The 26,450-nt window shown below is 49.3% G+C and overlaps 12 protein-coding genes across 12 annotated transcripts; 5 read left to right on the plus strand and 7 right to left on the minus strand.

Moving 5' to 3' along the window:
- Positions 1–286: 286 nt before the first annotated feature.
- FIESC28_10069 (uncharacterized protein) lies at positions 287–2,091 on the minus strand (the record flags this gene model as incomplete). Its single annotated transcript, XM_031164204.1, has 5 exons — positions 287–955; positions 1,006–1,273; positions 1,325–1,536; positions 1,584–1,863; positions 1,916–2,091. The coding sequence occupies 5 exons, from the start codon at positions 2,089–2,091 to the stop codon at positions 287–289; spliced, it is 1,605 nt and encodes a 534-aa protein (XP_031011689.1).
- Positions 2,092–3,497: 1,406 nt separating this feature from the next.
- FIESC28_10070 (uncharacterized protein) lies at positions 3,498–5,399 on the plus strand (the record flags this gene model as incomplete). The annotated part of the gene is made up of 3 exons (XM_031164205.1): positions 3,498–3,818; positions 3,866–3,977; positions 4,027–5,399. The coding sequence occupies 3 exons, from the start codon at positions 3,498–3,500 to the stop codon at positions 5,397–5,399; spliced, it is 1,806 nt and encodes a 601-aa protein (XP_031011690.1).
- A 276-nt stretch (positions 5,400–5,675) lies between these two features.
- Positions 5,676–6,375, minus strand: FIESC28_10071 (uncharacterized protein; the record flags this gene model as incomplete). Its single annotated transcript, XM_031164206.1, has 4 exons — positions 5,676–5,685; positions 5,743–5,999; positions 6,056–6,319; positions 6,373–6,375. The coding sequence occupies 4 exons, from the start codon at positions 6,373–6,375 to the stop codon at positions 5,676–5,678; spliced, it is 534 nt and encodes a 177-aa protein (XP_031011691.1).
- A 3,074-nt stretch (positions 6,376–9,449) lies between these two features.
- Positions 9,450–9,989, plus strand: FIESC28_10072 (uncharacterized protein; the record flags this gene model as incomplete). The annotated part of the gene is made up of 1 exon (XM_031164207.1): positions 9,450–9,989. The coding sequence occupies one exon, from the start codon at positions 9,450–9,452 to the stop codon at positions 9,987–9,989; it is 540 nt and encodes a 179-aa protein (XP_031011692.1).
- A 934-nt stretch (positions 9,990–10,923) lies between these two features.
- On the minus strand, positions 10,924–11,421 carry FIESC28_10073 (uncharacterized protein; the record flags this gene model as incomplete). The annotated part of the gene is made up of 3 exons (XM_031164208.1): positions 10,924–11,219; positions 11,273–11,357; positions 11,407–11,421. The coding sequence occupies 3 exons, from the start codon at positions 11,419–11,421 to the stop codon at positions 10,924–10,926; spliced, it is 396 nt and encodes a 131-aa protein (XP_031011693.1).
- A 682-nt stretch (positions 11,422–12,103) lies between these two features.
- Positions 12,104–14,142, plus strand: FIESC28_10074 (uncharacterized protein; the record flags this gene model as incomplete). Its single annotated transcript, XM_031164209.1, has 2 exons — positions 12,104–12,208; positions 12,256–14,142. 2 exons carry the CDS (start codon positions 12,104–12,106, stop codon positions 14,140–14,142), a joined length of 1,992 nt encoding a protein of 663 aa, XP_031011694.1.
- A 429-nt stretch (positions 14,143–14,571) lies between these two features.
- FIESC28_10075 (uncharacterized protein) lies at positions 14,572–16,024 on the plus strand (the record flags this gene model as incomplete). Its single annotated transcript, XM_031164210.1, has 3 exons — positions 14,572–14,916; positions 14,964–15,022; positions 15,067–16,024. 3 exons carry the CDS (start codon positions 14,572–14,574, stop codon positions 16,022–16,024), a joined length of 1,362 nt encoding a protein of 453 aa, XP_031011695.1.
- A 232-nt stretch (positions 16,025–16,256) lies between these two features.
- FIESC28_10076 (uncharacterized protein) lies at positions 16,257–16,506 on the minus strand (the record flags this gene model as incomplete). Its single annotated transcript, XM_031164211.1, has 2 exons — positions 16,257–16,340; positions 16,390–16,506. 2 exons carry the CDS (start codon positions 16,504–16,506, stop codon positions 16,257–16,259), a joined length of 201 nt encoding a protein of 66 aa, XP_031011696.1.
- A 937-nt stretch (positions 16,507–17,443) lies between these two features.
- FIESC28_10077 (uncharacterized protein) lies at positions 17,444–19,073 on the plus strand (the record flags this gene model as incomplete). The annotated part of the gene is made up of 3 exons (XM_031164212.1): positions 17,444–17,693; positions 17,749–18,890; positions 18,942–19,073. 3 exons carry the CDS (start codon positions 17,444–17,446, stop codon positions 19,071–19,073), a joined length of 1,524 nt encoding a protein of 507 aa, XP_031011697.1.
- Positions 19,074–19,410: 337 nt separating this feature from the next.
- Positions 19,411–20,325, minus strand: FIESC28_10078 (uncharacterized protein; the record flags this gene model as incomplete). The annotated part of the gene is made up of 2 exons (XM_031164213.1): positions 19,411–19,801; positions 19,877–20,325. 2 exons carry the CDS (start codon positions 20,323–20,325, stop codon positions 19,411–19,413), a joined length of 840 nt encoding a protein of 279 aa, XP_031011698.1.
- Positions 20,326–21,834: 1,509 nt separating this feature from the next.
- FIESC28_10079 (uncharacterized protein) lies at positions 21,835–23,163 on the minus strand (the record flags this gene model as incomplete). The annotated part of the gene is made up of 1 exon (XM_031164214.1): positions 21,835–23,163. One exon carries the CDS (start codon positions 23,161–23,163, stop codon positions 21,835–21,837), a length of 1,329 nt encoding a protein of 442 aa, XP_031011699.1.
- Positions 23,164–23,877: 714 nt separating this feature from the next.
- Positions 23,878–25,706, minus strand: FIESC28_10080 (uncharacterized protein; the record flags this gene model as incomplete). Its single annotated transcript, XM_031164215.1, has 3 exons — positions 23,878–25,346; positions 25,399–25,481; positions 25,531–25,706. 3 exons carry the CDS (start codon positions 25,704–25,706, stop codon positions 23,878–23,880), a joined length of 1,728 nt encoding a protein of 575 aa, XP_031011700.1.
- Between the last annotated feature and the right edge of the window lie 744 nt (positions 25,707–26,450).

Genomic DNA, 26,450 nt, shown 5'->3' on the forward strand with positions numbered 1-26,450 from the left:
CATCGACTCAGATATCATGGACGCGGTAGCACCGAGTGGAGATCAGGGTGCATCTAAAACAACAGTTAGTGTACAGACAACGTTCGTTCACCCTGTTCCGGAACGGAGAACGGAGAGACCGAGTATGAGTGAGGCACTTGCTGAAGCGGGAGATTTATACGAGGGGCTGGAACAGTATTCTTTGGATAGTATTTTTTCGCAGCCTATGTTTATTGATCATGCTTGGTTGCATGTGTAGATAAATATATACCTTGAACATGAACACACCCCTTTCAAGTGACTATCCCTACGCCCACCTCTGCACAAACTCATCCTTCTTCACACTCTTCGCCAAAGCCTTCTTCTCAACAACCCCATCCAACCTCTCCTTGACACCCTCCACATCCCGTCCCAACTGCACAACCGACCCCTCAAACTCAGGATCAACCATCAAAACCTCCCCAAACGGACTCTCCGCGAGCACACTATCCCTCAGCAACTGAATCGCCAACCGCGCATCATCAAGTCTCGCCGTGACACTAGCCTCAAAACTCTCCTGCGCACCCCTCGTCACATCCATCGTTTTACCCGAGCGATCTTTAAACGCTTTGTTCAGCGCGGATACTTGGTCTTGGATAGATGCATCTTCGGAGTCGGGAAGTGACAAAGTTAGATCGCGTAGAAGAGCTTCTATGGCGGGCTCGTCCAAGATGCCAGACGAACGACGACGGTTTTTGTTGTTGCGACGGTTTACGTCTGTGTTTGCACGCATGCGGATTGGAGAGGGATTGCGAATAGGTGATGCAGGCATAGCAGCGCGAAGAGACTTTTTCTTCTCTGGGGATAAAGATGCGGATGATTCTGCTTTTGCGGTGGCGATGATTGATGATGCTGCTGCGTTGTGGGACTTGAGTGTTTCGACGCGGTCTGTAAGGAGTGTAATTTTGTCTACGAGATGATCGAGACATTCGTTGACCTAGATGTGTTAGTGAGAAATACTAAGTGAGATGGTGAAGGTCGACATACGTATGTTACTGCCACGGCTGAGCGGTGCAGACTTTGTCCGCTTTGAGCATCTGTTGACTTGAGTGCTGGTTCGAGATATTCTTGCTCAGTGGACATTTGCGCAACGGGTAGAATCTCCGAGTAAAGTGACTCGAGTTCTTCTTCGAGAGCTTTGACGTCGTCTTGAGTAGCGTCCTTGACATCTCCTGAACGCTCTGCTGCAAGGATAGCTTCAAGATAAATCCTGTCCAATCTTGTGCGAAGGGTCTCGACAGTAGTCTTGATCAATCTACAAGAGTCAACATCAATCTCATCAAAGGAAGATAGGGGACTAACATACCTCATGCAAGTCTCCCGCAACTTCTCAATCGACTTCTCCTCCTCAGGATCCTGTTGATCAAGTTCCCAACCCAACTTCTGCAAACTAGACAGAAGCTTATCATCAGATTGAAAAACACCATCAACCGTCTTTTTCACATTATCGCGAGACTGTTTGGCAATTTGCTCCAGATCGGCAACACGATACTCAAGACTCTGCGCCTCTCCGTCAACCTGTACACAATTAGAACCGTTCCACTTCACAAAAGGGTGTGTGTTACCTCGAAAACCAGCTTCTTCAGCGCATGCTTCGTCTTATTAAGACGCTCCTCTTCCAAATCCCTCCTCGCCTGCTCAGCCTCATCTCGTTTCTTGACAAGTCTCGCAAGAGCATCCTGTTGCTGCTTCAACGTCTCCGTCTGCTTATTAATCTCCCCCGTAGATCTATTCAGCTCCTCAATAGCCGCACGAATATCATCTTCATTCACCGCCTGCACCTCTCCCAAATCATGCAGTTCTGCAAGTCGATCGACCTGACCACTCTTGTCAAGCGCGGTATACCTAGATCCTTTCGTCAGTATTACAAACAAGGACAACCGGGTTACAGGCTCACAGTGCCAGCTCATCACCCGTGAGGAGATGGTCTGTCGCCAGATGCAGATTCGCCCACTCCAGGAAGGCCGTGTCGGATAGGGCGTTGTGCACGTCTTGTTTTGTGGCGGGGATGCCGTGCGCGCGGGCAGCCTTGAGCAGCAGGGCTTCTGCGCGATCCCTGGGGTTGAAATCCATTTTGGGCCTGTGGAATAGCGAAGTGGCGTTTTTCAAGGTAACGTTGAACAGTAGACGTTTCGTTTCGTTTGTATTTTCCAGGTAAGCGGTCTTTGATGTTACAAACAAGACTTCTTGAGAGCAACCACTTTTGTCTGGATAATTGGTAGTGCTGGGTACGATGAGACGGCGTAACGATAAGCCTCAAGTCTCAGGGGTCCAAAACTCAGATTGGACTAATGACCGACCGCAATCAGAGTAATCCTCAATCATTTGTTGAGAATATCTGCAGTGTGTCGTGTCGCGACGTTTGTATGATGAAAAAAGGATGTTGGAGATAACCTCACATTGGAAACAAAACAAATAAAAAGAGAACCGTTTAAAGACGTCGGCCCAAGATCCGAGACATTGGGCGGTCAAACGAAGGACCCCTGTATTTAGGTGCACTTTTTTAGTGGCATGTACTTTACAGCGGGGTCACAGCACTTGGAGTAACATCTACAGCGCATCTTGCAGGTTACTCTGGACGTTGATTGTCAATTGGGACTATGATCATTGGAGAAGATTGCAGTAGATGAGATCGTATCTAACGGTTGCGCATTTTCTCCTTGCAGAAGAGGTTAATGTAGGGGTTGAGGCTTGGTTATGTTCTGCTGTGGCCATGATGCTGAAGATATCTCCACGACCCGACGTCAATATTGGTATCTGGTAGACTATATTGCCATCGGAGATTAGAGACATCAAAAGAGAAAACTACCAAACACAATATCACACCTCAAACACCCCTCATCCTCCCGTCTCACATCTTTCATGTAGTAACCCAGAAGGGCGTCACCAAGTACTCGCCCATCTCGTACCATATTACATCTCTCTAGTCTCAGCCCAACCCCACGGGGGATTAAGTCGTGTCTCAACTTACAAAAACTATTTCCGTCTTTCATGACGTTTCATGTCAAACAAGCCCTTAGAAAAGACATACAGCCCGACGGTCTAGAAAAAGAAATGACGGGTGGGAGCTATCAAATCTCGACACGGGAGGATTTCCCGCTCCCGTCAGACGCAAACAATTTCTGTGAAGAGTCCGATCTAGATTGTAGATACTCGGGTCCCTACATTTTATTTCCCTTTACAATTCAACAGATAGAAAACTCGCTCTCCACTATCAATTAAGTAGCTGCCGTAAACCACTGTAAATGGAGTATTAGGTTGGAGTGGATGTGGCATTCACTGCAGTGCAGCCGTCTGCCAGCTGCCAGAAGCTATCCGCAACGGTCCCGTCACTCCCACAATCTCTCCAATCTCCCTCCCAATCCTCGAATCCTTTTTAACCATCCTCACCCTCTCGCAAGTTCAGTTGCGAAAGGGTGTCCATAACGACCTCTTTCCCTCTCCGTCTCCCCAAACCACTCCTCCAGCTCAGTAACACCATGTCCACCTCAAGAACCAACATCTCCCGCTGTCTCAAATCACCATCCTCACTGTTTCAATCCACCCGAGACATGTCGCCATCACTCTGGAAGAAGCGACTCACCTACATCACCACCAATGTCCTCGAGTTTGGCTGGGTTGTCGTCATCTACCTCATGAGCGAGCTCATCATTTGGGGTCTCAGTAGGGCTTTGGCTCCTGTCGAGCTTGAATTCTTTTCGTCCATCTTTGGCATGGTTTTGACTTTTTGTTGTATGGCTTTGGCTTATTTGTGCTTTGCTGGTGTTGATGATGTGTATCGACGGTATATCAAGTCAAAGGTATGGATGAAGTGGCTGTTGGGGTTGCAGGACTGACTGGTATGCAGGTAGACTTCATCAATGTCCATTTGGGTTTGGGATTTCCTATTCCTCTGGTCATGCTTAACGAAGGCGACATCCTCGGTGGCCGCGACATTGCATGTATAATCGGCAACTTTGGTGCGTACTCTTTCCAGAAGAGCCCGAAGCATGTGTTGACTCCTTGCAGTTGTGACTAATCTTGCGTCTTGGGTCATGGTCTTTGCACTGGCGCTGCTCGTCATGACCGTCGCAGCAAGATGGACAGGAGAAGATCCCGACGACTTCTGTCTCCCTCAACCTCAAACGACAATCCCACCACGGGTCGAAATCAGCTGGCTCTCAGATTCATCCCTTGAACACACTCCTCAACCCATGGGTGATCGTCGCGTGAAGGTTCAGAACAGAACAGCACCCGAAGACACTGTCCCCGAACACGACATTGCGCCCTCTACAACAGTCAGCCAAAGGTCATCAGTCGCCCTCAAAGACCCCATCGACGTATCCCCGATATGGTACTTCTGGACATCCAACTTCCCCCTACTCGCCTCATTCATGGGCATATTTATCGTCGGCGCACCAATCGCTGCAGCTGCCAACGAAGACCGCATTCTCGACGGGTGCGTCTTGTGGTTCATATGGGCACTCACGCTACGCCTCCAACGCGAAGTCAAGACATCCAGCTTATGCCCGGATATGCCCAAACTCAAGAACGCGATCGTCACGCTTATGAATCCTGTCTTGTTCACGACTCTTTTGATGACGGCATACACCCGGGCCAAAGCTGGTGCATATGGCTTTGACAATCTGCCTGAAGTGCTTACGGACTTTAGCAGCGGCACTCCGCTTTACGTGCTTTGGACTTCCGTCGCGACAGGCACACCCCTTTCGGATGACCGAACACCTTGGTTCGGCGCCGGTGACGCTGCGCTTTCGATCCTTGAGTGCGGGATTCTGATCTGGGGCTTCAAATTATACGAGTGCCAGCGTCAACTGTTCAGCTTAGCTGGGTTCTTGACAGTCTTGATAGCGACAGCCGCTGCAGCGGGCAACGTCTTTGTATCAGTCATGGCAGGAAGCTTCATCGGACTTGATCCTCCTGAAGCGTTAGCATTCGCCGCACGAAGTACAACACTGGCACTTGCCAAGCCTGCAATGGCAGCACTGGGTGGAAATCTCGGTGTCAACGCTGCCCTGGTAGTCAGCAACGGAATCCTCGGTCAACTCTGCTACCCCTTCGTGCTGGACAAGTTGGGCGTCAAACGAGAAGACAATTCCACCCGCTCCCTCCCAGAGTCAGAAAGCCGAGCTTCACGTCTGAGTTTCCGACCCCTTCTCAAAACAGCTCAGCAAGACCTAGCAAGCGGCGACGACCCATTCACCATCTCCGCCGGTATAACCGTCGGCATCAACGGCGCAGCCATGGGCGTGTCGTATCTTTACGAAACAAAAAGTCGCGCTGCCCCGTACGCTGCTCTCGCGATGACAGTCTCGGGAGTCATGACGGTAGTTCTCACAACGGTAGAACCCTTCAAGGGAGTCGTTTTGTCTTTGGCCGGGTAAAGACAGACGGGGCTTTAGATTTTGGATAGACAATGTCTCGCGTTGAATATGGCTGGTTTGTTTAGAGTTATACTTGAGACGGATAGAACGGGCAAACCAGTTGTGGATGGGTACTGTAGAAAATTAGATTTGGCAGAGTAATTAAAAAGAAGAAACTTGTTCATTCCCAATGCCATTGTTCTTTTATACGTATGCGTCACGGGGCTCAAGGAAAAGTGTCGGGCGAGGAACACACGCTCTGCTTCGTCAATTTACAATTTATATACTTTTTTTGCATTATTCCAGACTAGAAAACATCATCAGCAAAACTCCAAAAATTGGGAATCAGAGGAGGAAAACTTACCGCTCAATCAAGTGCAGACCGCTGGCCGTCTCCACAATTTCACTCATCTGGCCAGGCGAAAGAGCAAAGGAAGCCTCTTCAAACTCTCTCTGCATATCTCCCTTGCCAAAGTATCCCAGATCTCCACGCTTGCGAGCGGACGAGCAGTCGGACTCGGTAAGAGCAAGCTCGCCAAGGCTGATGCTGCCAGACTTGATCTTAGCCTCGTGCTCCTTGAGGATCTCGAGAGCTTCCTCCTTGGAACGAGTAATCTCGGCCTGTGATTGTTGCATTAGTCAGGTACTTGTACTTGTAGGTGCAACGTGGTGCATACCTCTCTCCAGCTGCTGGGTCGTCGACTATCGCGGTGCTTGACGAGAAGATGAGCAGCGCGGATCTTGCCCTCAGGAACACCAGGAACAGCACCAGGGCGCGAACCAGCAGAATGGTTAGTCGCCATGTAATGCTTGAGCTTCTCGGTGTCGGTGCCAGAAGGGGGCTCCCATCGCGACAACTTCTCGGCCGAGTTGAAGTAGTAAGGAAGGTTCTTGGAGTTGGAGTGACGGACCTCCCAACCAGGAGGAAGACCGGTGTCAGCCTGTCGTCGCAAAAGTTAGTCAATGCAAGAAGCTCTAGAATCGCGATGCTTACCATTATGTCTATGTTGTGTATATAAGAGGAGTTTGATACAGCTTGGATGGGGTGAAAAGTTCAAGATGGAGGTAAGCTGGAGCTGAAAGCTGATCTGGGTCCTTGTGTTTCTCGTTACTGGAACAATGACGTGCCGTCCATCAGAAAGGTTCCAGCGCTATAACTGTACTGGGATTGGTGAACCCCCGCCCTCAGCAACGCCGCATGGCAACCGCGCGCGGGGTTTGGACGCGGGGTGTCCCTTCATCCACTAAATGGAAGGTAATGATAGGCTCAGAGAACAATTTACCCTGCAGCGATACAACCTCCCCCTTGAACCAAGACGCCTTTCTGTGAGAGTCTCTGGAACTTTCTGAGTTTTACCCAATGAAGAGACTGGCTTACCGGGTAGGAGGTCATGGGGTCGTCTAGTGGGTGCTTCAACAAGGGGTTCTATCGTCACCGGACTCGTGGCACAGTTGAGCTGAATGGTTTTTCCGTGCCTGGGGGAATCTCCGTGGCATCCATCAAACGGAATAATTCAGTGTTTGAAGCTGGAGCCGAGATCGAAGGTCGCTGTTTGTATCTAAAATACCTTGAAGAGTGCACACATCGTGGTTCCCGATGGTGGTTTGCGGCTTTCCCATGCTTCAAACACCAGCAAGACCATTGCGGGTCTATTCCATTATCCATGGGATCTCTTCTCAGCTGCAAAATCGTCCAGTCTTTTCTCTCCACCCTTCTATTCGGGTAAACGAGAATGTCTGAAAATGATGAACAGCACATACCTGCAGTACGTATCATCCTGCAGCACGTATTATGCTGCATTGACCTGTCAATCCCGAATGATACGCAGGCCTGTCACTCTCCCTCTAGCCCTGAACCTTGTCCCGAAGTTAAACGCTACGTGGTGCTGCCCTGGTTTTAATAGCTGGACCAATAGTCTAGCTGATGAGATTCTACCTGTGCGTAGATCTAGAAACAGGAAATAAGCAAATGCGAAAAAAACACTATAAAAGCTTGGACTATGGGAGCGGTGAAAGGAAATGTTTGACAGATCTTGATGGCCGCTGAGAAGTGGATTGAGAAGGCAGATGTCGATTATGTGTGAGGTATTACTGGTTTGGGGCTGTGATTGGGGCTTTGCACTTTTGATGCTCGTGTAAGTCAGCCCGTCCGTTGCCGTTAGGAGGCTCAGGCACCATTGATCTCGAATTCGCTAGATTTCAAGTCAGTGGCGGCTTACCATCCGTAAGGCAATCAATGGTTGCTCGTAATAAACCTTCATTTTCTCGCATTGTTCTCGACTCACTCACCGTTTGTGTAAGCTTACAGTAGTTTGAGACAGAACAGGACTTTCTATCGTGTAAGTGGGCTGTTGTTTTAGCTGAACAAACAACACCGCTCTAGTGACGTACAGAAGCTGAGGCTCAAATTTAGAATATTCCTGTGTAAGTTTACCGAGATCTAACCAGCCCAGCCCGCTCTTGAATGGGACTTTGGCTACTTTATCGAAAGCCTATCAGACGGGGAACCCGTATTACCCCTAACAGAGATTCACAGTAATTGATGGATCTACGTAATTAATACACGTGGGCATGCGTGAGGCCTTTTTCGTTGATCGTGTCTCATATCCCGCCTTGGTGCGATCGTGATGGTCTCGTGGACCTCAGCCAGCCCTCCATGTGCCACATATTGATCACTTGTCTGCACCTCACATTGTTTGAGGTGGTGGAAAGCGTGTTCCTGCATCCGCTTTCATGTTCGCTGATCAATAGGGGCCATTCCATTGTGCATATCGCTATAGCTTTAGTTGTTATCGTGACAGATGTTGCATCGTGCCTGATTAACGCACAAGTGATGATGTGAACTTCCCAGCCGAGGTGGGTGTTAGAAGAATAATCCTCCAAGGCTTAGGGTACAGAAATAATGTAGCCTAGACGATAGCCTAAGCTGGCATAAGATGTCCAGATTATTTCGTCTCTTATGGTCCCTGGGGCCAATTCTTCTGACACCCTGAGGACATCCCAGCCTTGTGTTTCGTAGGCCTACGGAGTAGCATCTGGCGAGATGAGCCAATCAAGCAACATCTTGAATGTAATTTCACGCACGTTCTCGCTGCCTTGAGATGAAATGATCCCAAGGCATCACCGCCCAGTATCAAATCAAGAGCTGTGTACTTGTTGATTCGTGAGTCACCGCAAATAAACCTTGTCAGAAACACCACGTCCCCAGTGTTTTTGCCTTGCCACTTGCATGAGAATAGCTGGGCTAGAAGGGTATCAGAAAATTCCCAAGGCTAAGGGCGTCAAAATAAGTGGACTGTATGCAGACAAAAGTGACTGAATTATATTCTCTCTTGGGCTTTGGCCAATTCTTCTGACACCCTCGTCAGCAAGCAAGGCGCTGCAAGAGAAATGCCCACTTACGCGGGTGTGACCGCCCACACGAGGCCACTGATGGGATGAAACTTCGTAGTAGCTGTAGAATAACCTTTGTGCCTTGGTTTCGCTCACAGTCACTTCAGTCATGCTGATTTTCCATACCACCATACAAAACCCGACTAGCCGCCATAGCTCTATCTCTGTTCCGTCTTTTCTTCCTTTGTAATTTTGACACTGAATCTCTGTTCACAAACAAACCCTCAAACAACCCTCGTCAATCACAACCAATATTTATTCACTACAAACTCTGGTTGAACTGTAACTTCAATCAACCCAATCCCTATCTCTGCCCAACTGCACACACAAAAGCCAAAAACCAGGCAAGCACTGTCTCTCTGTCTGGCCATCCAAATTCAACCACCTGAAAGGAAAAGTGGGACACGGAAAACAGCTGCCATAGCGAGCCCCTCCCACTACCTGCCTCCTGGACTATTTTCTCAAGAGATCGTCTTTCATCATTTCTCCCCTTCTTTCTTCTTCCTTCATCAACATTTCCGCCTCGAACCTTACGCGCGAACATTCGCCTTTTCTCCCGGCTTGAAATATACGAGTATTTCAGTTTTTGCATTTGCTTTTTGCATCTTCTCTAAGCAAGCAATCATCCTGTTCAACCTCGAACCACCACCCAAAACAACCCACACCGCGACCGATATAATGGCCACTCCCCAATCTACCACCTCTTACGAGGGTGCCGAAGCCGACAAGAAGCTCGAGCAGATTACTTTCCGATTCTGCTCCGAATGCTCCAACATGCTCTATCCCAAGGAGGATCAGGATGCTCACAAGCTCCAGTTTACCTGCCGAACCTGCCAGTACACCGAGGACGCCAAGTCTACCTGCGTTTTCCGCAATGTCCTCAACACCTCGGCTGGTGAGACCGCCGGTGTCACCCAGGATGTTGGCTCCGATCCAACGGTTAGTGACCTTCCACCTATTCTCTGCCATGGTTGTGGCGGAGTCATTTACTGCACCTCCTGCGGCAAGCCCGATTGCCATATGGTTGCCTCTTTGAACAAGATCGAGAAGCCCATCTCAGGCATGTGCCAGTTCACCCTGCCATGGGAGGATCCTTATGCCGAGTACGATGAGGAGATGATGGACGAGGACTCTTACACAAACAACGAGTCTGATGACTTCCTCTCCGACGTGAGCGAAGAGTTTCTCGAAGAGATCTCCATGCTTTCCGAATCATGAGCCTCTCGCACGATCATCAAATGCATCACGACGACCATGAATATGACGACATTATTGGCATGAACTATTACATTGGGCTGGCTGGCACATGCTCGGGCTTTTTCGGTATTATACTCCGGTGGCAGGCACCAGACCGCCAACCGTGAAATGACAGTTGGAAACAGCAGTTGGAGCACTGGTGGCTCGCGTCTTCCTTGGAACCCGCTTGTCATACGCTTAAAGACTGCTGGCTGACTTTATTTTCTTTTGCGCGCTGCAGCTCCCGCGATCTACAAAGACCTGCCCTAGTTGCCAGCACACCGAAGCTGTCTTCTTCCAATCTCAGCAGCGAAGCGCTGAAACTGGCATGGTAAGTTTGTCCAAACATGCCAACAATCATTTGTCGTTCTAACAATCTTGTCAGAAACTGTTCTACGTCTGCTGCGAATGCGGTCACATTTTCACTTGAGGGAGAACTTTGTATCGATACCCAGCACCGACACGTCGCTGTGCAAGATGTGGAGGATGCTCGCATTATCATTTGTATTTGGCAAGGCGTTTAGCAAGGTTATGACAAGGTTTCTGTCATTGGCGCCGGGGATTTTAGAAAGGAACCAGATCCTGTATTTTACTATGGCCCTGTATTAAACTGCATAGCAGTAGATGTTACTTAGAGGAGGAGATTGAATCAATCTGGCTGCACATGGCAGTCCTTTCTGGAATTTTTAGAATCGTCTTGTGATATGTTGCAATAATGTGAAATGTTCAGAGCTGAAAGGTGTTTTTATTCTCGCATCAACGCCTCGCATATGCCCGAGTATAGTATTCATAATTGTACAGTATTCCACTCGTACACGGCTGTTGTCAGCCAACCGTCACCCCGATCTATCCTGTATTTTACAACACCGCCCATCCTCACACTCTTCTTGTTTCGTAAATTCGCATTGTAATTTGTTTAAGCCTGCATAGGCGCCATTGAAAGAATCTTGCTCCACTTCTTGCGCTTCAGCTCTGCGCCAACAGCACCGTTGATACGTGAGCCAACGGGGTCGCCAGACTTGTTCAACAGAACGCAGGCGTTGTCGTCGAACTTGACTACTGATCCGTCTCGGCGTTGTGTAGGGTATCGGGTTCGGACGACGACGGCGTGGCGGATGTCTCCTCGCTTGACCTTGTTGGCGGCTGACATACCGGCCATACCACCGGAGGAGCTACCACGCTGCTCCTGGACGACGACGACAAGACGGTCACCTGGAGATGTTAGTTATGTTGAGGTTCGTTCGTGGGTAGTTATCGTGTCGTACCGATTCGGGCATGTCGCTTTTGGCCGACGACCAAGACGCATTCAACAAGGGCAGCGCCCGAGTTGTCGATGCAGTTAAGCATTGTCTGTCATGGTCAGCACCTAGAATCATAAGTATTACATACAGGGGCTCACCTTTAATTGAATCATCTTGACTGTGTATCCGCACGCGGAGGGTCGATAGCTCTACTCTCACCACGGTTCAACTGGGGATATCGTCAATGTGCCCAACTGAACTTTTCGACTAGCATCACGTGCTTCAGCCACAGCTGAAACTGAGCCACATTTGATTGATTAAACATCTCACTTCAAGAGACACAGCCCCACCCGTCGCCTGGCCAATGCCCCCAAACCGGCCTTGATTCAGGGAAGGAGGGAACAAAGCAACCCCTAACGTCGATAGCAAGCGGGCGACTAACATGTCATTCCACTTCCCTCCTTCAAGCCCGATTCCTTGAGAAGGTTCATTTGCTTCAACACCATTCTCTCATCTTCGTACGACTAAGCCTCGTCTGTTTCTCTCATCGGTCCTTACTGAAAATCTCCACTAAGGCTATGACGTTGCGGCACGGATGAACTGAATTGGACAACAGCAGCAATTGACTTTCGATCTTCTCTCTTTGGTCCCCGACATCTTTGCTCATCAGAAGCTGGATAGCTTCGACTGTCGTCTTGACGAGGCTGTGATTCAGTGAGCCAAGGATCGACATCTCCGCTCTTTTTTTCGCTCGGACTTTTACAGCTAGTCTCAAGGGACACGTACGCTCCTTTTATCTACGACGGCAGGATCAAGAGCAGGAGTGCTTGGAAGAACAGTTCGAATTTTGGCAAAATGCCTCCTCCACAGACTGCGACCAGCAAGAAGCCGAAGCCTCGCATGACATTGGCTCAAGTGTCAGCATATGATGACATTCTCACTGACGCACTGGTTGATCATGTGAGTGGTTTATGACTGAGAAGGCAATGCGACTCTAACACAGCCAGGTCTTTTATTGGACAACAGTTCCTAAGAACCGCACATCTTATCACCCCTCGAGAGGTGTAAGGGAGGAGGAAATTACAAAGATTCTACAAGAGGAGGTGGTTCTGAAGAAGGATCTGGATAGTGCGGAGAAGCGATTGCTGACGACAAACGGACTCAAAAGATTTCACAATGGCTTGAAAACCGATAAGGAAAAGGAGGATTTCCGAAAGCATCTCAGACGCTATGTGCAGATTTATCTACCCGATTGTCCCTGGGAGGTCAGCTCGACGAACCGATATACGATTGTTAGCCACGAGGCAGCGGTGACCGCTAGACGAGCCATTCGGCGCAATGAGGCTATCAAGTACCTATCCGGAGTTCAAGTCGTCATTACACCAGAGGAAGAAAAGGCCATTTCATCTCAGAAGAAGGACTTCAGCATTGTTGTCAGCTCGCGAAGCAAATGCACCAGCTTGTTTATGGGACCTGCACGATTTGCGAACCACGATTGCGATGCAAACGCCAAACTTATGAGGACGAGCCATGCCGGAATCGAGATTATCGCAACGAGGGCGATTGAAGCAGGAGAGGAAATTACGGTTACGTACGGAGACAACTACTTTGGCGAGAGCAACTGCGAGTGCTTGTGCAAGACTTGCGAGGATCTTTTGAGGAATTCTTGGGAGCCTGCGGAGGGCACAGCGCCTGTGCAGACCAGTATTGAGCAGAGCAAGTCAGATGGTTACTCATTTCGACGACGACGAAGAGATGACAGTATTTCTGGGTCTTCACGAACACCATCGGCCAACCCGGACAGGCGACCACGAATTACGAAGGCGAACTCGAGAGGGTCACTTCTGGCCCGCGATTCATCATCTGCCAGATCTCCATCCGTCGAACAGTCCAGTCGCAAGAGAACACACGATGTTCTAGCAACACCTCCCAAGACACCCGCCAAGCGACAGAAACTCGAAGTTCAACCGATTGTCTCCGATTCTTCATCTCGCGGCACATCCGTGACGGCTAGTGAATCGTCAAGCGGTGTTGTCGAGACTGATGTCACTTCGCCTGAGAAGGAAACGCCAGAGCCCATGCAAACACCATTGAAGGGCGCAAACAAGCAGAACAATGATCAAAGCAGGATCGCACCAGTATCTCCGCAGAGCACTGAGGGTTCGCGATCACCACAGCAGAAGACAGGGAGCAACCGAAGCAGTTTGGATACTATGTCTATTCAAGCTATTTTGAACGCTCCACTGGAGTCCGAAACCGAAAGCGAAACTGAGTCGAAGAAGTTGAAGGAAGCAACAGTGGTACCACCACCTGTTGAGCCAGTTGCACCTGTTGCGACTAGCATTGAGACAGTCGAGGAGGGCCAGGCTGCTGATGAAGAACAGCCAAAGCGAAAGAAGAGCCAACGTCGTGTCTACAAGGAAGACACACCCCCATCACGAGTGCGGATACCGGGCGATTACCTCCTTACACCGCTACTCTTATCAGAACCTGAGATGGCCTGGATCCAGTGTACCATCTGCGACGGTTACTTTGTACAACAGAATGCATACTTTACACGAGCTTCATGTCCTCGATGCGAACGACATTCCAAGCTTTACGGATATATCTGGCCCAAGACGGACAAGGCGGGACCCCATGACAAGGAAGAGAGAATCTTGGATCATCGCACCATTCACCGATTCTTGGATCCTGATGATGAACGCCGGGTCAGAAGTCGCAAGAGCTTTGGAGCCCTCAAGACAGATACGGAAGAGGCAGAGGAGCTTGACAGGGGACGAAAGAGACACAGCATTGGATTAATTGGAAAGATTGCTCCGACAACAGAACAAGACTCGGGCCACCGAAGAAGCGGAAGGCTACGAAGAGTGAACAGCAGGTTGCTTGACCCATGATAACGTGGGGAGTCGGACCGAGTATATATGTACTGTATTTTATGAGGCGAGCGGGATTTATAATTGTACAAGTTTAGTTTATTTGCGGCAGAGCAGAGCAGAACATCAGGTTAGATCAGTTTATGGGTCTAGTTCCGTATAGATAGTCGACCCACCAGCTGGGCAACGTTATTTATTATAAATGCTTCAATGTTTTACAAGACAATGCCGACTCCGTTTTCAATGCCGACGGATATGGACATGGAATGCGCCTCGCAGAGATCCGCGCCATGCGATGGAGATCTCCATGCCGTTATTTGACCGTCAACATTTCTAATCACCCACGTCATTGACCCATAATGATTGATATATAAATGCTATTGCCGTGTCGTGACATGCTTTGAAGATTAACCCACCGTGATACCAACTCATCGTGATAAACTCAACACCATGGCAGCCTACCTCACCAAGCGTATCGCCCATCCTCACCACGGCATCCCCGTCTCAAGACCGGAAACACCCGCACCAGCAAAGACCGAAAAATGCAGCCATCCCATCCCCAACAAGGCAGCAAAGGGCGTTCCCTTCTTCACCCCCGAACAAGATCCCCCACCTGGTCTCGCCATTAAGCCCAGCGATGGAAGACCCGTGCCTAGACTCTTCCAACCCCTCAAGATTCGGGGTGTTACCATGCAGAACAGAATCTGGGTCAGCCCTATGTGTCAGTACTCTTGCCATGAAGGTTTCATGACGCCTTGGCACATCACCCATTACGGAGGCATGGCGCAGCGCGGTGTAAGTGGCGTTATGGCGTTGGTATGAGGTTGGACTAACGTTTGCAGCCTGGTCTTATGATGGTTGAAGCTACTGCTGTTCAAGCCAATGGTCGTATTACACCTGAGTAAGTACTTACCTTAAAATTATGGTATCATACTGATGGATCAGGGACGCTGGTATTTGGCTAGACGCCCACATCGACACACTCCGCAAAAACGTCGACTTTGCGCACAGCCAAAACACAAACATCGCAATCCAACTAGCCCACGCAGGCCGCAAAGCTTCCTGCGTAGCACCCTGGCTGAGCGCCGGCGCGACCGCCACCGAGGAAGTAAACGGCTGGCCCAATGATGTATACGGTCCCAGCACGGAACCCTTCAACGAGCACCACCCCACGCCTCGCAGCATGAGCATTCCCGAAATCAACCAACTAAAGAAAGATTTCGTGAAAGCTGCTAATCGCGCTGTTGAAGCCGGCTTTGATGTCATTGAACTTCATTTCGCGCATGGATATCTTGTTTCTTCATTCCTCACACCTGCTGTTAACAAGCGTACGGATCAGTATGGCGGTTCGTTCGAGAACCGTACCCGTCTTGCGCTGGAGCTCGTTGAGGAAGTCAGGGCTGTAATTCCGGAGAGTATGCCTCTTTTCGTGAGGATCAGTGCTTCGGATTGGTTAGATACCAACCCCGACTACACCGGCGAAAGCTGGACCGTCGACCAAGCCGCCAAGCTCGCTGAGTTATTCGCTGAACGTGGTGTAGACGTTATTGACGTCTCATCCGGCGGTAACCATCCTTCTCAAAAGGTTCAAGGCGGACCTGGATATCAGGTCAAGTTTGCTAAGCATATCAAGAAGGTAGTCGGCGACAAGATGTTGGTCTCCGCGGTAGGTAGTATCAAGACTGGTACTGTCGCCGAAGAGATTATCTCTGGTGGAAAGGATGACGGGGATGTAGCAATTGATCTTATTGCTGCGGGACGAATGTTCCAGAAGAACCCGGGTTTGGTTTGGGCTTGGGCTGATGATTTGGATATTGAGATTCAGCTTGCGCATCAGATTGGGTGGGGATTTGGGGGGCGGGCTACGAAGAAGGTTGATCATGTCAAGATGAGCATTCCTTGAATGGATAGATAGACCTGTTTGAGTAAAATACTAGAAATGTTGGTTTGAGAAGTGGTCTGATATACTGCATGTGTATAGCGAATGGGAGGGCTGCTGTTCTTTCAGGATTTCCTACCTTGGTAATCATGTATTAATGTGAACTCATGACCCTTGCTCAACTCAGTTATTCATAGTAATGTGGCCAGGAACCAGATCATTGTTTATTCTCATATTGCCAGCCCAAATGTCGTCGTTATTTCTTCTCCGTCCATTCCTTCAATCCCTCCCGTCCTTCCTCCACTCTCTTCTCAACAATAAGCGGTTTCTTCTCATCAACCTACACATCGTAAGCATACCTCCTCTACCTCTTTAATCCATCATCTTACCTGAACTTGCGCATCAGCCGGCAAAGCAAACGCGTTGTTCATGGCAGCGTACATATCGCTCTTCCACTCGGCCACACGGGCTTCAAGACCGATATATAGTGTGTAAGCGGGATGCATTGTAGTGAGCGGTGACGAGTTGAGGTAGATAGATACAGTAGACTTAAGCTTGATATCAGAGTTATTTACCTGGGAATTGAGTTGTTTTAAGTGATTCTCATCAGCGTCAGCATGTCAGCACCCTATGTTTGGTGAGCTGAGTGAGCTGACGGTTTGTCGCCAAGATGAGGGTGTAAGATTCATGACCAATTGGAGTATAGCAGTTGCGAGTGAGAAGTGCAGTGTTCTTATTGGGCTTGTTGTGTGGACAATGGTTTGTTCATTTGGTGTTTGCTTTACTTAGTGTCGGTAGGCGAGGAACAATGTCTGCGTGTACCACTCATGGTGTATGCATAGATCTTAGGAACGTACTCAATTTCGCTCGGCGATTATACACATACATTTTAATAGTAAAATGTACGACCAGTCCATGTTTCTGTGGTGTACTTTGTGTGTCATCTATTGGATCTCGCTCCATGTGTTCCTGTTGGTTCACTTTTGCTTCAACATATGGGTTGAATGCGAAAGGCTGCAACAATCCTCATTGCCAGACCACAGAGTCAGAGGAGAATTTCAAGTTGATTGATAATATCCAAATAAACAGGCGTCTCATCATTTAATGATACACCTACCTAATCGTTGACTCATCCTGCTTGTATGGCACCTTTCAATCCATCAATGACAAGACACAAAGTGCAGGGTAGATGACCGCCAAGACACCAATCAAGATAGGGCGCGGGGACAGGATGGGGAAAGAGCCCTTGCGCGCAGCTAAGACCAGGCCAAAGATAAGCAATGCCTCGGGTTCCTGGCAGGGCAACCAAGCTAAGCTCCAGTAGCTCAAAGATCATCACGTCACAAGCTTGTATCACCTGCTCTTGTATGAGACCCTGCCTCATACTTTCTCCCTCTTACAACCTCCCTCTCTTGTCCATCATTCTCATCATCATCCATCAATATGACAACAAAGGGCGTCTGCTTAATCGCAGCCGCGACTGCCGTCTCAGCTCTTCAGATTCCTCTCAACCTCCAAGTCCCAAAGCTCTCATGGAATCCCTTCAGCGATGATCTACCCATGGTAGACACCAAAGCCCTTCAAAAGAGCATCAAGCCCGAGAATCTCGAGGCGCGAGCAAAGGATCTTTACGAGATTGCTAAGAATGGAGAGGACGAGTATGGTCATCCTACTCGTGTCATCGGTAGCGAGGGTAAGTTTCTCCGAAATCGGCGGTGTTATCATGATCATGACTGACTGATTGACAGGCCATCTCGGCACGCTGTCGTACATTCACGCTGAATTGGCCAAGCTGGGCGGATACTATTCCGTCTCAAACCAGCAGTTCCCTGCCGTTTCGGGTAACGTTTTCGAGTCGCGACTTGTTCTCGGCAATGATGTTCCCAAGGAAGCTTCGCCTTTGGCCTTGACTCCTCCTACGAAGAATAAAGAGCCTGTCCATGGAAAGCTTGTTCTTGTGAACAACGAGGGATGCGACGAGTCCGATTATCCCAAGGATGTCAAGGGAAACATCGCGTTCATCCTCCGCGGAACTTGCCCCTTTGGAACAAAGTCTGCCAACGCTGGCAAGGCGGGTGCTGTTGCGGCTGTTGTATACAACTACGAGAAGGGTGAGGTGCACGGAACTCTGGGAACTCCTTCTCCTGATCACATCGCTTCCTTTGGTCTCGGTGGTGATGAGGGCAAGGCTGTTGCCAAGAAGATCAAGGATGGCGAGGAGGTTGATGCTATTGCCTACATCGACGCCGAGGTCAAGACCATCCAGACCACCAACATCATCGCCCAGACCCGTGGTGGTGACCCTGAGAACTGTGTCATGCTTGGCGGCCACAGTGACAGCGTTGCAGAGGGTCCTGGTATCAATGATGACGGTTCCGGCAGCATCTCTGTGCTTGAGGTTGCTGTCCAGCTGACCAAGTACCGCGTCAACAACTGCGTCCGCTTTGCCTGGTGGGCCGCCGAGGAGGAAGGTCTCCTCGGATCCGACCACTACGTCTCGGTTCTTTCCGAGGAAGAGAACCAGAAGATTCGCCTCTTCATGGACTACGACATGATGGCCAGTCCCAACTTTGCTTACCAGATCTACAACGCTACCAATGCTGCCAACCCCAAGGGATCTGAGGAGTTGCGCAACCTTTACGTTGACTGGTACGAGGAGCAGGGCCTCAACTACACTTTCATCCCCTTTGATGGCCGCAGTGACTACGACGGTTTTATCCGTGGTGGTATTCCTGCTGGTGGTATCGCTACTGGTGCCGAGGGTGTCAAGACTGAGCGAGAGGCTGAGATGTTTGGTGGAGAAGCTGGCGAATGGTACGATAAGAACTACCACCAAATCGGCGACGATCTGACCAACGTCAACTACACTGCCTGGGAGGTGAACACAAAGGTAAGTCATTTATCACATGTTTTGGAAGCGTAACACTAACAATACCCACAGCTTATTGCTCATTCGGTCGCTACTTATGCCAAGTCGTTCAAGGGTTTCCCTGAGCGATCTACCGAGAAGACTGTACAGACCGAGACATACTCTGACGAGACAAAGTACCACGGCAGCAAGCTCTTTATGTAAGGAGTGGTTGTATACCTAGCATAGCATCGCAGGCACATCGTTATAGCAAGCAGAACATACCCATAGCACTCATACCTAGAACACGCATGCCAAGTAATGGCTGATTAATTGATTGGATGGATATCTCTACGTGAATAATTGCAAATGCCTAGCTAAATCAACTCCATGTGATAAAAGGAAATCATTACACATAAACAACCCAAATGAAGAATGTCCGTCTAAATCTCCCTCAACTTGAACTTGTTTCCAACCCAAACACCGACTTTGCATATATTTCGTCATCTTTCGATGACATACTGACCCACTGATGATTCCCTGCACTGATGATCTTGGTTTCTCATCGCGCAGAAGTGACATTGTACGGCGTCCCAACAAGAACACCACCAGTAGGAAACTCACAACTTCCCACCGTCGAAGGAAAGCTACCAGAGTAGTACTCAAAGTCATCCCTCAACTCTCTCAACTCGATAGGCAGAACCACTCGTGATAACGCCTTGGGGTGAGTTAGGTTGGAGAGTGTTCCTGAGTATGTCGCCGGCGGAGGACGCCCCACATTGACGGGGGTGATCTCGGGGGATTCGGTCGTCTTGGCACCCGAGGAACCGGAACCGGAGCTTGGTCTTGTGTTGTGGCGGAGGCGCGAGGCGAGGTTGACGTTGAATGTGAGGAGGCGGGCTACTCGATGCGCGAGTTCGTCGCGGCTGTTTTTTGCGTCTTTTTCTCCGGGGCTTTTATGTCTGTCAGCAAGGTCCGTGTGTAGTAAACCCTCTTTGAGTGAGAGTACCATGGCTGCTGTGACTTACCAGTTCACTATCGTCATCATCATGGCAATAGAAAGATTATGCCATCTAATCCTCGCACACAAAGCTCTAATCTTCTTCTCAAAATGCTTCGCCGCATCTTCGGGACTAGACTGCGTACTCTCCTCATCAACCGCACAGCACAGCGAACTTAGTCTCGAGAACGCAAGAACAGTATCCGTGAGCGTCGCGACGAGGGTGTCCAAGCTAATCCAAGCTGCGCGCGCAGGAATAGGAATTTGGCCATTCTCAATAAGATTGAGAGTCTTGTAAAAGGCGTGAATAGAGGAGCGACATTCTTTCACTTCCCGCAACAAGGTGTTGAGAACGATGGTGTCGTGTTGAGGTGAGATGTTGAGGTCGGATAGGATGTCGATTGCAGCGGCGCCGACTTCTAAAAGACCGGTTATGGCGGTTGTGGTAGGGAGGCCGACGAAGGCGTGGGAGTCCATGTCGGCCTGCAGAGCGGAAGGCATCTATCGCGGGATCATAAGTCGAAGTAAATTGAATTGGAGTGATGTCAAAGTCGAGGCTGAGAGTGAATGAGGCTCAAGAGTAGAAGAACAGAAGGCGATGGGTAGGAATCTTGGCAGAAAAGCGGCTTCTAGGCCTTAAATGGACTATGTTAGCACCCCTTGACAGTTCAAACTCCGTCTTGTCAAGCGCGAAAGACCGAGACGGGAGGGGCGTCTCTAACAATTCGAATCAATAGACTGTAGATAGATAAATAAAATGTGAAGGCAGGAACAGAAATGTGTGAGAGACAGAGAGAGAGGAAAGTATAAGTGGTTCTATTCTTAGTGCGAGGATCTGCTGCGCTGGAACAGACGGCACTGCAGAAAAAGGGTTCATTAGGTGTTATAGGTTCATAGGTGAAGCCGTACTTCCGAGACAAGCAAGCACCAAGTCAACGGGCTTGTCCACTAGCGCTGGTGTGTGAGTGTCACCCCCCCTTGTTACTGTAAATTGATGCCGAAGAAGCGAGTTGACATGCATACATACAATGAGTATCAATATATATCAAGACTCTATTCTCTATATCCTCTATCATATTCATACATCTTTACATCTCATCTTGAACATATATTCACTCATGTCTACCTATACTTGAAGGAGTGTTATAAGCTGGGAGACTCCAAGTGGATGTCTCTGTGCCGACTTGCCGGGGTCGATTGGGCGCGATCGGATACCGGCACGGCGCGGTGAGATGATGCTATCCTGTTCCACTTTTTTCTTTTTCCTCTGTCTTTCTCTTTTCCTCCAAATATATTAGTCCCCGTAGTTTACTTTCGCTTCGATATATTCGGCATATATATTCCGTCCGGCATTGAGATAATCATCCTCGCTCGAATTGAGTCATGAGAGAAGCCGATATCCGTGAAGATTCTTCCATAACATACGTGTACCTGGCTTCAATACGTGGACAATACCTGGATGTTGCGTGGCTTCAAACTTTACTCTCTCCCCCGTGACAGACAAGCTGACAGCAGCACCTTGTATTCATGCTTAGGTAGAACTGACATCAATGGCTTAAAGGTAGTCACGAGTTGTCTGTCGTTCAATGTCCTGCTGTTGTAGAGATCGTCCGACGTTCACGGCTCAGACGGCACAATTCTGAAACTGTTTGCTTTTGACCCCGCTAAAAAGTACAGCCTTAAAGGACGCACTGCTTCTGCTTATATCCCACTCCTAATCCCGTTGCATGTTTCACCGTCCGTACTACGTATACTCACTAGTTAGTAAACCATGCGGCATATCACTAGTCTTGGATATATCATTTAAATGAAGAAATATAAAAATCAATTGCTATGTGCCGTGCGGCCCGAGATCAAAACAAAACTTCCCACTTACCGGGTCCAGCCCGTATTTTGACTTACACGCGTTAACCGACTGACAGACTCCAACTTACCAATCTTCATCTTCTCCCTCTAGCTAGGTAGGTAGGATATTCTCCCACTAGTCTAGTCTCTTCCCTCGTACTCTGCCTCAGAGTCTCTGTTAAGGAGGTCCATAAAGTGAAAGTGATACTCAACAATACCTCCATCTCCATCCGAGTGATACTCAACAATACTTCCATCCTCCAGGTTAATTCGGTCAATGAGCCCAGGCAACTCATTTTCCCCCGTGTCCATAGCATTATCCAGAGGCATATCAGCTATGTCCGCAGAATCATCCTGCTGCATGTCAGCCTGAGGAGCACCATTCGGAGGCATACCATTCATGGCAAAACGAGGAGGGCCAGGATTGAAACCGGGCCCCGAAAGCTGCATTCGTATCATTTGTGCAAAATCATGAGCCATCTGCTGTCTCCCTGCGGCATCACGATCTCTTTCAGACAAAGGAGCAGGAGCTCTTGCCGGTATCTCTGCAGGGCCGTTTTCCGAACGTCTTCTTCGCAATATGTCTTGGATCACGCTCGGTGATCGACGGCCTTCCCGCTCCAAGGTGGATATCATAAGGTGACTATGCGATTCTATTTCAGCCTCTTCAAGTGTAATGGGTCCGACGTACTTGGCTTGGAGTTCTTCGTCGTAACTATCCGTCAAGGACTGGAAAAGTTGCTGCCGGTGTGCCATCCGTCTTCGCAAGGCTTCGTCTCCTGCCTCGGGTACTGCGGTTCTGTTCTTCATCATACGAGCAGGCGTATTCTGGAACCAACGGTTACCTGTAGTGACAGAGCGGTTGTAAATAGCCTCTGCCCGCTTGCCAATCATGCTGGTGAACTCTGCCCTGACGATGTTGGAGAATGTCCCGGTAATTGTATCCTTGGTGACAGACGTCTTCTCAGCCTCAAGCTTGTCTACCACATGGTAGAAAAGAGGGACAAAACCAGGCTCCAGGTCAGCTAAGTTGTTGGGCCACTCACCTTGCTCGATGAGCTCGTTGAACCAGCGCTTGGCATTGCAATCAGCGCATCGTGCGCCGTCGTCTCCCTTCGCAATATCAGGGATAGTGGAAGGGGGACCCTCTTTGGGGATGGTCGCCACTTTAGATGACTTCCCGCAGTCAGTGCATCCTAGGTCAGCCCGACACATGGGGCAGTTGTGCGCGTTGTGGTGAGTGCGGCATGCCTGACAGAGGACATGCCCGCAGAGGAGGATCTCACCTTGAGTGGGATCAATGCCGGGATTGTCGCCTTCTCGGGGTGCGACAGGAGGAAACGACGTGACTGCAATCTCGTCCATGCAAATCGGGCACTGAACCTTGGCTGTAGAGTTGGGTTGCGAGGGATCGTTGTTAGTGGCGATAGCCTCCTGAATAGGAGGCCAGTAGTCGAGTGTAGAAGACATGATGACGATTGTATAACTTACCTGAAGTTGATACAGATGTGAAGTCTTGAGGTGCTGATTGATTGGGGATGATACTTACCTGAAGTGTTTGGACAGTGGTGATACTTACCTGTGAAGTCGGTGATCTTACCTGATACTTACCGTGTAGAAGCGAATGTCAAATCCGGTTCAAGAATGAATATCTGATAAGAGTGTGAGTGTGAAGAGTGAGTGATGAGTGTTGATGAATCCAAATGGAGTAGCGATCTGTCGAGACTTTATACCCAACTGCTTCGCTTCTACTATTTCACACAGCCATGATGAGATAAATAACAAAGAGGTTGTTCTTTAAGCTCGTAATATGTTCTGAGTATCCTTGTTCAGAAGAACAATAGTCTTAATGTCCTGCTCAGTGGGTGCGCATTGGAACATCATCTGGGAAGTGTGGACACGAGCTTCGCTGCATGAGCGGTCATTGTTACCTTTCAATCGTAGGCCCAAGCGACCGTTTCTTCTAGAGAGAGTATGACCAATATAGTGCGTTCTTTTGGCAAAGGTAAATCTCAACAAGTCAAGTATCCATGCCGCATCAGCCCCTGGACTTGGACCGCAAGGAATATGATCCGAACTACACATGGTCGTTGTCGTTGTCTTGTCATTATAACAAAGCATTCAAAGTCATTCGCAATCATAATGTGTAGTAAATTCTATTCTCAAACCAAACGTTATTCCCATCTACTCCTCAGCAGCAATCTCCTCCTCCCCCTTCCTCCTCTCATCAGCAATAATCTCCTCAACACTCTTCCCACTAACACCATCCCCAAAATACCTCTCCGAAAGCTCCACACACCTCAAGTTCGCACTCAACTTGTTCATAGTCTCCATCCACTCATCCGTAGGATCACTGTCGTACACAATTCCTCCACCAGCCTGCATGTACGCCACACCATCCTTGACAAGCATTGTTCGGATAGCAATGCACGTGTCCATAGGTCCCTCGTCGACATAGATCTTGTCCGCAGACTCAGTGCTGTCGTCCACGCGCACAATGTCGTAGCCGAACCATCCTGCTGCTCCCGCGTAGATTCCTCGCTTTTCTTGCTCGAGGTCGTAGATTAGTTCCATGGCGCGGATCTTGGGTGCGCCTGAGACTGTTCCGGCGGGGAAGATGGAGCGGAGGGCGTCCCAGCGTGTGCATTCGGGGCGTAACACTCCTGAAACTTCGGATGTGATGTGCTGGACGTGAGAGAAACGGTCAATTCGCATGAGTCGATCAACCTTGACGGTCGTAGGGTGGCAGACTCTGTTCACATCGTTTCGAGCAAGATCGACCAACATGACATGCTCAGCACGATCCTTCTTAGACGCCAAAAGCTCAGCTGCCAATCTATCATCCTCAGCGGCGTTCTTTCCACGGTGAATAGTTCCGGCAATAGCATGGTTGACAATACGAGGTCTTGACCGAGCCTCAGCAGCAGTGTATCCAAACCGCGAGTCCGAAGGTAAAGGTGCATAACCGTCGGTCTTCATGAGACACTCAGGCGAAGCACCAACAATATGAAAGTCCTTGCAAGACAGGAAAAAGACGTATGGCGAAGGGTTCAATGTTCGGAGTGTTCTGTAGATGTTGAAAGGGTGGAGCTTTGTGCTTCGGCGGAATCTTTGCGAGGGCACGGCCTGGATAATGTCACCCTTGACAATGTACTTCTTGAGTTCCGTAACAAACTTCTCATAACCCTTACGGCCCACGTTTGACGAAAACTCTTGGTCAGCCTCGGATTGTTCGACGAATGTTTGGGCTGGTAGAGGCGTCTCGGGCTGGTACACGATATCGAGAGTCTTTCGGAGTGTTTCGCAGGCCTGGTCGTAGGCGGGTTGGAGATCATCTGAGGGGTTCTTTGGTAGTTTCATATGCGTAACGATAGTCAACGTCGAACGGAAGTGATCAAGAGCGACAATGGTGTCGAAAAGCATGAACAGAGCCTCGGGGATCTTGAGGTTGTCCTTCAATGGTCGATCGGTCTTGGGCTCAAAGTACTTGATGCAGTCGTACGACACATATCCGACGGCACCTCCGGAAAGAGCGGGTAGTCTTAGTGAGGGGATATCGAGGACGCGGTCGTGGGAGAGCTCGGTCTCGAGGGTCTTGAGAGGGTCGCCGGAGTGTTCGTAGCCATCGCCGGTGGCCAGCACCTTTCGAGGGTCTAGAACAAAGACTTAGAAACGCCCACCACAGATGTACTCAAAGAAGCTTACTGGCGCCGATAAAAGAATATCTTCCGACGGTTTCTGTGCTACCAGTGGCACTCTCGAGGAGGAAGGAGTATTCGGAAGTTGCGCTGCGAATTGTGAGTCAGAGAACGTAAAGCAGCATTGAGGTGTCTTTACCCTGAAGACAGCTTGAGATAGATAGCAGACGGCGTCAAAAGATCAGCAGGAGCAGAAGCGCAGACGGGCAAAAGCGTAGGTTGTGTCTCAGCCGTCCATTCTTGATTGAAAGCCTTTCGAGCTTCATCGGCCGTTGGCCTAATATCAAGCTGGCGAAGAAGTTTAGCATACTCCATTGTGAGAACAGTGAATGATCGGGTGTTCGAGTCCTTACCTGTGCTGCACACATGTTTATATCCTCGAGGTCAGGGTATGTTTTTTTTGGTGGCTTGAGGACAAAGAAGTAGGAACAATGGAAGATTGTTGTGTTGGTGCGATGCACTAGAAGGTGTTTGCTTCGGAGTCACTTTTTTGGATGGATCAATTGACGGAAGGTGCAGTGCCTCCGATTGTAGTGGGGGCGGGGCGCACCGATAGCGGTAGTTGCACGGGCCCAATCGATAAGCAGAGAGGTCAGATTAGTGATGTCCTTGTCTTCTCTCAATTTAGGGTCTTTGATGAACCTTGCGACTTGTCTTTTGGTCAACAATACTGAGTCCTTCATACTTTGGGATTAGATGGAGCTTGTCCCTTGAACTTCTATATGGCAAGCAAAGAGATTCCCGTTGTAGAGGGGGAAAAGACGTAATGTTTTTTCAAGTGTAGGCTGCCAAAATAACGTGGCGGTCTAAGTAGCCTAAGATGACCAAGTTATTTCGTCTTCTTTGCTTTCCGTCGCTAATTCTTCTGGAACCCCAACGGAAGTCTAGGGTAGTCATGACGCCCATGCAGGAATGCCTTGCGCTCAAGGCCCCATTCTTCAACTTAAGCTCGCTTCCGTTTCCAGCTTAGCGCAATTAGCTCTCATGAGCATCTCGCGTTTCCATCCCACGCGCTCCAGATTGCTTGCCACTATTCCCAATTGTGACCGATTTCGGCAC

The sequence above is a fragment of the Fusarium coffeatum genome (assembly GCF_003316985.1).
Source record: "Fusarium coffeatum strain FIESC_28 chromosome Unknown BRIP53273_contig_284, whole genome shotgun sequence".
In the NCBI taxonomy this organism is placed as follows: domain Eukaryota; kingdom Fungi; phylum Ascomycota; class Sordariomycetes; order Hypocreales; family Nectriaceae; genus Fusarium; species Fusarium coffeatum.